Source organism: Pyrus communis, chromosome 4 (genome assembly GCF_041283825.1).
Source record: "Pyrus communis isolate YQ-2024b chromosome 4, ASM4128382v1, whole genome shotgun sequence".
NCBI classification, from domain to species: Eukaryota; Viridiplantae; Streptophyta; class Magnoliopsida; order Rosales; family Rosaceae; genus Pyrus; species Pyrus communis.
The window spans coordinates 2,424,017-2,435,683 of NC_142568.1; the positions used below are offsets into that span (position 1 = coordinate 2,424,017).

At 34.8% G+C, this 11,667-nt stretch overlaps 1 protein-coding gene across 2 annotated transcripts; it reads right to left on the reverse strand.

Annotated features, from left to right (window-relative positions):
- Nucleotides 1–1,277: 1,277 nt before the first annotated feature.
- Nucleotides 1,278–9,049, reverse strand: LOC137723580 (prolyl 4-hydroxylase 1). 2 transcript variants are annotated; one of them, XM_068462778.2, is made up of 12 exons: nucleotides 8,826–9,049; nucleotides 7,710–7,757; nucleotides 6,480–6,548; nucleotides 6,321–6,370; nucleotides 5,482–5,547; nucleotides 4,339–4,413; nucleotides 3,830–3,904; nucleotides 2,796–2,866; nucleotides 2,653–2,704; nucleotides 2,446–2,535; nucleotides 1,912–2,004; nucleotides 1,278–1,700 (listed from the first exon to the last, which is right to left on the reverse strand). In XM_068462778.2, exons 1-12 carry the CDS (start codon nucleotides 8,887–8,889, stop codon nucleotides 1,593–1,595), a joined length of 861 nt encoding a protein of 286 aa, XP_068318879.2. In that variant the 5' UTR covers nucleotides 8,890–9,049; the 3' UTR covers nucleotides 1,278–1,592. The 2 variants fall into 2 exon arrangements, with proteins under 2 accessions (XP_068318879.2, XP_068318881.2); XM_068462780.2 differs by having other exon boundaries at nucleotides 1,453–1,700; nucleotides 6,476–6,548; nucleotides 8,826–8,999.
- Nucleotides 9,050–11,667: the final 2,618 nt, after the last annotated feature.

Here is an 11,667-nt window from a genome sequence, read left to right on the forward strand (position 1 = left end):
GATTTAAAATTTAACCCTTCAACAATATTAAATGTCAAATAACTACTTTAACCTCAAATCAAAATTCAGCAGGTTCAATATAGCGTGACTTGACTATAACTTTGCACTCGTACGTGTTAAGTGTGGTCAATTCACTCATGGCGAGCTTGGACGAGGGAATTTAAAGTTCTTAGCGTTTAGGCTATATTTCTTTGTAATGCAGTACAAAAATTAGATAGAGGAACATGAGAATAAAACGCAATACATGTGAGAGAACTTTCATTAACATATTAAAAAAATAATTCATTTTAGTGTTTTAATAGTGGCTTTGTATCGTTTGAGTAGTTCGCTGGTAGTATTTTTGTAGTGCATTTTTAATAATCGAATATAAATTCTCTTTATACTTTTAGATCCCTGGTAAACGAGAGTTTTTTCAATACACCTAAAATACGCAATGGTACACAATGTGTCATTATATAAATGAAGGGGTACTTAAAAATAAAAAAAAACTTCCCTTGACGTATGTAGCATAAATTTAATTCAATAAGAATATTCATAGTTTAATATAGGAGTAGTAGTCATTTAGATCTCCATTACTTATCAATTTGTTTGAGACGCAATTTTCCATCTATTCTCACCACGCCAATCACTAAATCTCATGTTCCACCCTGAACAACACTTGTTTGAAAGACAAAACACCATAACCCTCGACCTAAACGCGTACCCTTATCGATCCACAATTGTATTGAAATAAGTCTCGAGATCCTCGGCAAACGGATTTTGAGACTTTAACATATTTTTGACACGCCCGGTGAGACCTTGTATATTCAACCAAGAAAATGCCTACTTTTGTCTCAATATTTCTCTTTAGCTCTATTTAAGTATGGAATTAATTTTCCTTTGCTTGAGATAAGGAATATATGTTTCATCCATTTTTTTGGAAACCAATATTCCTTGACATTCCAGCAGAAGATGAATGGCATTTTTTTGGAAACCAATATTCCTACTGAGAACTGTAAATATAAAGAATCGTTTGAAAGTATTTTTAAAATGTTTGAAAGCGCTTTTAATGAGAATGGTTTTGGAACCAATTCTTAGTAAAAATGCAAGTGAATCTTGGAAAAGTACTTGAAGTGCTTCCTGCAAGAAGCACATAACTAATGTTGCTTGCATGAAGCACTAAAATGCTTTTGGGACCCAAAAACACTTTCACCAAAAGCAATTTCAGCCATTTTAAAAGCACTTTCCAAACGAATCCTAAATGTCATGCCATACATGTCTCATGCATACAAAATAAATAAAAGGCAAAAGAAGATTTTCATAAAAGTACTTTATTTGGTAACTCAACAACACAGATTATCGTCATAGCTCTTTTCTGCAGCAGGTATTCCCGATACAGAGAGGGTTCAAGTCAACTATTAGATTCTGATGGGTAATACCACCACTACCTACGCTGAGGCTGTATGATGCTGCTGTCGATGTATCACATTTCCGACGAGCTGATATGCTTCATGTTCATCTTGGTTTCAGAATCTGCTAGACCTAAACACTACAGGATCACTAAGCTACACATGTTGTAAACCCCCTAGTAAAATCTCCAAACTTCTTACAATCTAAGAGGTACGTTTTTGCCTCATCCATTTTGTAGCCGACCACTTTTCCCCGGATAGTACCTCACACCCTCCATGTATGCTCGTCGGATCCTCTTTTCCTTCGAGACTCTGAAAGAAGCAGGTAAAATAAAATTCACATGGATAGAGGCCAGACTCTGTTAGAAAGCTAGAAACTTCGAAATTGCATTTCACAACTGTACTAAAGGCAAACTATCATTTCGTTTTCAGCAATGCAAACACAGAATTTTACATATCTTAAAAATGGTCAAGGGACCGAAGGCACACCCGGAAAATAGTATAAGAAATTAAGGAACCTTACCATGCTCCAAAAAAGTACTGCATCCCCTTTAGTTGGCTTCACAGACAAACCTGTGACAGCTCGTCCACCGCAGGTACATTTACCTGAACTAGCCTGAAATTCCACACAAGTTAAAACATAGATTGGCAACGCGATATTCTACATACATTACGTGCAAAACTGACGGTAGAAAGACCACAAAAGAAATAGATCGAAAGACAACTAATGATTTGCATAATTATATATTTAAATCCCACATTTTTTTAAGTCCCTGATGTAATATAAAAAAATAAAAATAACAATGTCAGGTACAGTAAACTTCTCTTTCCAGAAAGATGCCTGATAAAATGCCCTGAATAAACAATTCATAAGCAAAGTGAACACCTTGGTGCACACTGCACCGTACCCCGTTCTCCCCACCATACCATGTTCCAGTACTCCCAAATAATTGTAGCAAGTATATTTGCCTCTTTTAGCCCTTGTAATTTTAGCATCAAAATCTATACCTATCGAAGATAACATCAAAATATAGCATCAAATCAAAAGACAGATTACCATAGGGAAAATGGTCTCTCCGCCCTCAACATTATCACTCAAATACATCAGAATTGTTGCTACTCGCTGACCACCACGTTTCAAGTTAAACTGTCAACAAAAAATCAAGGAACATTTAGATTCCTAATGTTATAACATTAAAAAATTGAAGGATTGGCTGCAATTACGGGATACCAATTCTTACAAATGCAGGGTAAATAAACTTACAGTGTCAGAGAAGTAGTCATGGTGAGGTTTGTAATACTGATCCTTTTCGTACCTGTGCTGCTCCAGATGTTAGTCTTGATACTAAATATATTGCTCAACATTTTCATGAAACTTACCACATCTTATATAAATAAGACACCCACCTTAAAACTTGAATGAGCTCCCCATTTTCTATTGGCACTTGAGAAAACACAGCAATACGCTTTTCAATTGCCTAATGACGAAATAGAAAAAGAGGACAGTTAGAGTTCTGTTTTCTGCTTTACCACAAAGAACAATGGTAACCCAAATGCTAAAAAGTGGACATCACAGATACTTCACACACACATACATATGCACACAAGGAAACAAATGCCTGACACATACGGAGGGTTTCCCAAGTAATATTTGTTGGCAGGCAGAGGCTGTGGATGTTATTCATACAAATTGTTCAAGTTTTTGGCAGATCAATCTGCCAAACCAACAACTTCCATATCTTCATCCCAAGAACTCACTGGTACTCATCAAAGAATGAGGCCCAGATATCATATGTACACAGAAACCTCTGGATTTCTTGTCAATTGCTCATTGTTGTATGGTCATGTTAAATAGTCGCCGCTTGGGTACAAAAAGGGCTCTTGGATACCAAGAGAAACCCTCCTGGAACAAATTCTGGAAGGCCTTGTGCATCCATTTAGAAATTAGAACCGACTATCAAGATTAAAAAACTAAGAGTTTGTGATAGCATTTCTTTACATTCAACAAGATTTTTTTTTAACTGCCTCCATTTTGAACAACGCAAAAATAACTAAATTTAATTTCCATCTTAATGCTTAAAACTTCCTCGTCATAACATCATTGTATGTTCTACATACATCACAAATGAATAAGCGTGTATGCTGTAGTCGGTGAATTTGAAAAAGATAAAATGAACACACAAAAGAAGATCGCAATTTGGATGCTTTTCCAATAAGAAATGAGATTTGTATATTATTCACAGGATGAAGGTATGAATTTAAAACTAGCCTACGGACCAACGATGATAAACAAAATATTCAAATCAAATAATGAATAAACACCCAGAACTTGGAACCTTTAAGAAAACAAAAATAACATTTAGTATCTTCTGAAGTATAAAATTATAAATATGAATCTGAATGCCAAATGGAAGAGAGCTGAACTTAAAACAAAAATTAACCTGTATCATCGGGTACTTTTTCTCTTCGGGACTCAAGAACATACCAGAACTTGTGCGAACATTACTCTTTATTCCCTGAAAAAATGGTACACAATATGATCAATTATGCACTTAAATGAACAGGAAGAATATCAAACAATATATATATATATGTCTGTGTATTCGATTATAGTTTGATATACAAAAGATTCCATAAGAAATTTAGAGATCACTCTGCTATCTTGTTGATGAAAAGTAAGGACATTTTCATCAGGTTCTCTATCCAAATAACACATTTTATTAAATAGATAAACAGAAAGATATCATACAGAAGTCAATTGTAAGTAACTATATCAAAGCATTGTCCTTTTCTATCCAAAATAGTAAAGTTGTGGCTATTCTAATAAAGCATGCATAAAACTGGAAAAAAGACTAACGAGTAAGCCCGTGAAATTGAGTGAAGTCATGCCCTAAGATAGAGAGTTATCTGATACCGAGGTGTATGATAATTCGTAGGGCATCCTGCGTACCTTTCCTGTTCTTACGTCCACTACAGTGGAGACTTGAAGGCGAGGCGAGGCAAGAGTTCTAAGGTAGTCACATTCCTGAAATGGCCATAAAAACTTTCACTTTCACTTAACTATATAAAGGAGCTTCTTTTTAGAAGAAAAACCCAAAGCTGCTCAATAATAATGCAAGAAACTCATAATTTCACCAGAAGTCAAATTTAATGTGCTACCAAACAACATAGACCAGCCAGCAATTGACAGGTTAAGACTAATAAGCAATTGTAGAATATTCTATCAGAACTTGGGAATTCCAACTTTGGTACTAATACTTTTTGGGGCCATTAATCATTACCCCCCTTTTCATTACTTCATTATGTCTTTACCACCCGGTTCTGTTCTTTTTTTGATCTTCCCCCGCCAACAATTTGACGCGCACAGAATCACGAGCCAACACAATTACATCCAAATACGTTTCCTGCCGAGCTTCAAAGAAGCATACTTTTTTGTTTTAAATAATATTTTGAAATCCAATGTAGCCCAACTCCAAACTACAATGAAAATAATTTTAAATTCCTTTTATTATTATTTTTTTTTTATCCAATTCACTTTAAGTTAGTGTTTTTTTAAAGGTTAGTATAGATCATTTTAAGTTAGTATAGTCCCTTTCAAAAATAAAATACAGACTTAAACAATTACACAATTGCACGATTACAAACTTGCACAATTAGACTTACACGATGACCCTATTACACCATTACTGTAAACACTACTTGCATATTCTCACCAAACAATTATAGTTAGGTAACCCTGAAAACAATTCCAGTTTTCACTATAGACAATTACAGTTAGTTACTCCTGCAAACAATTACAGAAAAGCTACCCTTAAAAACAATTACGGTAATCACATGTCCAACAAAAAATTACAAATAGTTAGAACTTAAATGGTGGAGTGTTCTCTTTTACTGCAGAACGAAAGTGGATACGAGACCCTTATGGTTGCTAACAACAAAGGTTTTAATCATTATTTTAATTTAAGTGAACTTCATTGACTTGTGGGTCCAGCTTAATGCATCCTATGTACTTGGGCATGGTAGAATATTGTAAGAGTTAAGAAACATCATGCCAAACGAATAGAGGCAATTCTGTTATAAGATATAAGCATACCTCCATGCTCAAGAACTTATGAAGTACAATTATTCGAGGCTCCCAGCTGATTACTTCAGGTTTGACCTACATTGAGAGAATAAGAAAAGAAAAATCAAATTCTATTTACTAGAAATTATAATGAGGTATATTAGTCCGGCTTCATGTTTGTATGCAGAGAGAGAGAGAGAGAGAGAGATAGAGATGCATCTCAGATGTGTTCTGCCTTTATTTTTCTTGCAATAGGAAACTGAAGAAATACACAGATGTGTTATGCCTTTATTTTTCTTGCGATAAGAAACTGAAGACATACGCAGATAGGGAATTAACACAGGGAAAGTGGTTAACTACAACATTCCAGGTACTGGAAAACATGACAGACCCATCAACCGGTGTCGACACTAGTTTAAAAGCTACTAATATCATTAACCTTACTAACCTACAATTGTACAAGATTTTTTGGACTACATTACTGCCTGCAATAACAGATATACCTGTACTTGTATCTAGATTGTTTCAGAAACTTTGTCCAACACCCTGTCATTGGATTAAATACCAATACTCACTTCTACGTGCACAAATCATTACAGCACCGTACAACTCCAGGCGGTAGACTATGACTAGAAGGTTCAGACCTAATAGACCTAAGCAACAACGAATTATTTTAAGACATAGATTGCATAAGTGTGTCATATCACACATACTGCCCCCAATTATGAATTGAAGGTACTCAAATGTCCAATTTTCATTGTCCTGTACGTCAAATGATGCATGATATTTACTTTTAATCTTCTTTTCCAGCAGGCAGGGATTATCTCAAGTACTTGAATAAAAACTTAAAGCTAAACTTGCAAACATACATATCCCAGGCGTAAAATTTCTGCTTCTTTATCATTGCTCCAATGAGCACCTGAGAATTCAAAACAGAGGAAAGCAAATTAGATTAAAAAAAATATTTGTAACTTAAGCAACAAATGTGGTCTATCTACCAAACTAAACATGATAAGAACCATACCAACCTCCGGGCAACTGACGATAACCATCATTTAGACTTCTACGCACTTTTCTAGGAGATGGAAACTCAGAGCCTAAAAAAGACCAAATTTTAAAGCAAAAATCATCTAACACATTAACGATACAATAAGCATGATATCCACTTGCAAACAACCGTAAAATAAATATGACATAACTTACAATAAAGCAATACAAAGAAATTGTTCTAGATAATAATTTAATCAACAATATACAGGCTTTAAAAATACAAGATTGCAAGAATTATGCAACTAAACATATCAGTTCCATTGGTGTCCAATGGACCAAAGAAGAGAAAAACTATAAAACATTTAATTGATGAAATAATTCCAACGATACATACCTTAACTGAGAAATATGAGCATAACAAAGGTGGAAAAAGAAACATTTATAGACAGAATAAACCATGCAAGACGAACACTCAATTTATTAGAACCAAAAGTCAAACATTTTTTATAAGGGAATAAACTACAGATGCCAAAATTTCTGCAAACATTTTTCGTTTCCCTCAATCAAAGCCTCTGAGGAACTTTATACGAAACCTAGTGTTATACTCTTGTAGGATCTCAGCTGGTCACTTTTATGACTAGATCTAGAATCACCATGGACTGTCAAGAACTACAGATTGAATGAAATAACATGTTTCACACAAAATCTAACGTGCCTATATGTGTAAATGCTGTAGTTTGATTCCAAGGAGCACCTGTAAATCAGTAAAAATCTGATAGCCTTAATTATCCCGAATCTCCTTTAGTTGCATTGCTTTTTTTATTTATTTAAAATCTATCCATAATTTCATGGCTTAACTGCATTAAGAGTTGCATCACTAATCCACAACCCAATGCATCAACTCTTAGTAATGGTTGTCCCAGCTTGACAATTTTGTTTTGCAAAGAAAAATGATATAACTAGATGAAAAGGGATTCACACTATTCTGTCAAAAAGACACTTTCAATCTGATCCATGTTAATCTGACCAAAAATCTTGATCCACATTATAGTAGGCAAAGCGGGAAAGAAAAAAGGAACCAAGAATTTCTAACATATACATAGTAAGAGCTTCACCAAATGGCTGTGTCACAAAACGTCTTCTACTTAGTGTAGAAGAAGGATACATCAAAAAGGCATAACAAAATCACAACCATGAATTTAACATGCAAGGAAGACGGGGAATTACAAGAAAATATATTTGTATAAGAATAAAGAACTAAAAGATACCATATGAGTCTTCTAATCTTCGTATAAATGCCAATTGAAGCAAAGCACCTGTGAGTTAAACAAAAAAGGAATTCAGTAGATGCTTGTTTATTGAAAACTGAGTAGCACAATCAATTCAACATCATTGTAGTGAAAGGATTCATGTGCTGATGATCTTCAAATGCTTAGCTTATAGAAAACTAAACTTAGCATACTATACAATACAATACAATACAATACAATACAACGCAGAGCAAATAGAGGGTAGAGGTTCTCAAAAGACACAATGAAGATAGTTGGTAATAAAAAGGCCGGAAAATTCCCCAGACGGCATCTCTGTGTTCTGCATAATTCGTAGTACTAGGATATGGTGTGGTGCCAGTGGCCCACATGTCTCCCTGCTATTGCAAATTCCTGTTTAGAAGAAGGATATCAAATCTTTCTTTATGTAAATTCTTTCATTTCTTTCTTACTTCTAAACCCTCTGTGTCCGAAATGGGAGTTTCTTTTAGCAAAACTATGACACCAACATATTAGACACACATACCTCTACAAATTTAGTGCTACTACTATGCAATACCATACTTTCCGGCACGCGTAGCCAGCAATCAATGCAGCACATCCCAAGCAACTCCAGAGCTAGGGTAATCCGATAAATCTCAACCAAATATATAAGCATTTTTCACTCAAAAATATTACATCGAATACTATGCTAGTATTGACTTACAACAACAACAAACCAAGCCTTATCCCACAAAGTGGGGCCAGCTGTATGAATCTTAGAACGCTCGGTTTATGCTAGCATTGACTATAATTTGAAAACCATTTTTGGCCAGGAGCCATTACGATTTGCCCTAAGAATCCAAGTCAAAGGAAGCTTCTGACGGAGCTGGTAAAATTATGAATCCGAAGACTTGTTTGATTACAAACCTTAAAGTATCCAATACCCAGATCAAACCCAGACAGGAGCTTTCGTTTGGTTCCCGAAAAACACGGGAAAATCGAAAGTACTAACATAGGACCAAACTCCTACAGTTTTCTGGGTAATCGCAGAATCCACATATGCACAAATCAATCAAATGTACATGCATGTATATAATCAAGACAACAGAAATTGCTTCGATGGTTTGATTTTACCTATGATCATTCCGACAGTGACAAAGGTTAGCAGCCCGAATACAAACTTCATCGGAGCAGCCATGGTTTCCGGTGAGAGAGAGAAAGAGATTGCAATCAGGAAAATGTAGGAAAATCAAAATACTAAGAAGTATTCTGCACTCTTAAACAGTTGCCAGCACAAGGACCGGCCATTTGTTGAAAAGTCATGTCCCGGCGTTAGTCAATTACTTTCTCTTTTTTCCGTTTTTTTTTTTTTTTTTTTTTTTTTGTGCCGTTTTCAGTCTTATTTTCGGACATGATTTTTTTGGTCAATTTTCCTAACCAACGACCAACGAACAGGGATGAATTTCTCTCGTTCACTACGGCTTGGAGTGCACGATACGAAAGTCTGTTCCCATTTTTGCTCGGGATTGGGATGCATATTATATGATTTTAAGTGAAATTAGTTCGGATTGTCATGGTAGTAATTGATGGGAAATCCTTACGAGAAATAGATGTAGTGATGCCGATAATTTAGATAAGGTTTTTTTTCTTTTTTTTTTTTTTGTTCTGAACAAACGATATTATCTAAGGAGAGTGAGTGAGCTTGTCATCATAATAAACTAGCAATAATGTGGTTCAAGTTCATCTTTGGCGAGAAACAAACTTAAGACCTCTTACTTACAAGTAAAAAAAAATCACTAAACTGTAGTACTACGTAACAAATAATATATTTTTTTGTTCTTGTGAAAGTAGATAAATACTAAATTGGACTAGGGTTTTACACTGTTTAGGACCTCAGTTTGTTTGACCTCCTGAGCTAGGACTAATAACCTATGTTTGGTATGGCAAGAGACCAAGTTAAATGGGATTAGCCCAAACTCTGGACCAGCTAGGACTAATAATCCATGTTTGGTACGGCAAGGACTAAGTTAAAAGGATTAGCCCAGATTCATGTGAACTTCGGACCTCGCTAAGTCGCTTAAATTAGTCCCGCGCGTGAGCAAGGTATTGCTAAGAACCTCACTACGCCGCCTTCTCTCACTTTCTCTCACTACGCCTCCTCTTACTACGACTTCATCAAAGCCATCGATCATTGAGTGAGCTTTATCCAGAACAAGTATCCCCTCTCTCTCTCTATATGGGAATTGGGAGAATTGGGTGCTTCGAAGAAAATGCTGGAAGAAGAGGAATCGCGGTTGCTAAATCGTGGGTGGAGGAGGAGGGTGGGCGTCGTGGCTTGCTTCGAATCTGCAGATTGGTAGGAGAAAACAGGTCTGCAACTATTTGTTTTCATAATTGAGATGATGATGGGATTAGCAAGGCTATGGCAGATGAAGAGAGATGGAGAGGCGTGAAGAAGAGAAATTGATGAACTTAATTATTATTATTTTTTTTTGTAATATATTAGAATTACCATGGTTATCTTGAAGTTCATCAATTTAAAAAGTAAAAGAAAAAAAGAATTTGGAAGGGAACTAAATTTAATTATTTAGATCATAATGTGAAATTTAGTTTTTATAATTAAATTTAAAAAATCAAAATTTAGTCCTAATCCAACACCACGAAAGTTTCACAATTTTAATACTGCTTGAACCAAGTTAAGCCAATCTAGTTTAGTCTATGAAACTAGTTTAGTCTGAGCTACTTCGGTGCAACAAAGGCACCAATCTCCTAAAGGATAGTGAATTAAATCTCATCCCCTAAAACTCCTCTAACATACCACTTAGTACTATTCTTTTTTACTTGTAAAAGAGGTTTTAGGTTCGATTCTCGCCAAAGGTATTTTGAAGCACATTATTATAGCAAGCTTATCGGAAGGCTTAACCCATTTCCTACTCCCTTAGTGTAGATACTATCGATTGTTCAGAAAAAACCCCTCTAACCGTTTCCAATTCACTTGGCCCTGAGTAGCTCAGTTGCTCACCTAGGTAAAAATCAACTACCCCAGGGCCTAGACCATGTGGCACAAGGTTGACGTCAATATGACGAAAGCACGATTAAAAGTTATAAATAATTAATTAAAAATACAAAAAATAAATATTTTATGTTTTATAAAAAATTTCATATAAATACTTAAATATGTTCTTCCACTTTATATCATATTTCAATATTTTCAAATACTTTCAATCAATTTTTTTGTTATTATCCGAAATTAAAAATATTTTTTTTATAGTTTTATAAATAAAATAATAACAATATTTTAACACTAATAGCCTAGGTTATTCAGTTTAGGAATGAATATGGACTTTAGCATTTATTGTTCACTTAGGAGGTTAAATTGACTATTGCCTAGCAGCTTTTTAAGAGTGCAAGTGCTCTGAACTTTGGCTCAATTGGCAGGGCCGGTATTGAGATTTCTGAAGCCTGAGGCAACACAAAAAATGTGCCCTTTAAATTCTTTTCATTAAAAAACCAAAAACGAAAAGCAACCACTTAGTACTACAATTAGTAATATTTCTTTTCACTTTTAAGGTTGGATTCTCTCCAAAGATAAATATAAACCGCATTATTAATAGCCCATTGTGAGACTTAGCCCACTCCCCCACCCCATGTAGATAATATTGTTTGTTTTCCTGTCACCTTTGTCATTTTGTCAATTAGTACTACGGTCTAATGGTATTTATTTTCATTTGTAAGTGAAAGGTCTTAGATTCGATTCTTGCCAAAGATGAATTTGAACCATATTTTTGCTAGCCCAATATGAGGCTAAGCCCACTTATTTACCTTTAATTTAAATAATTTCGTTTGTTAAAAAAAAAAAAAAAAAAAAAAAAAAAACTGGAGATCCTCTTATGCCAAATAGAGTTAGTTACTTTTATACCAAATTTACCATAGCAATCAGCCCCATTATTTTTTACTGCGTTCCTATTTTTTTACC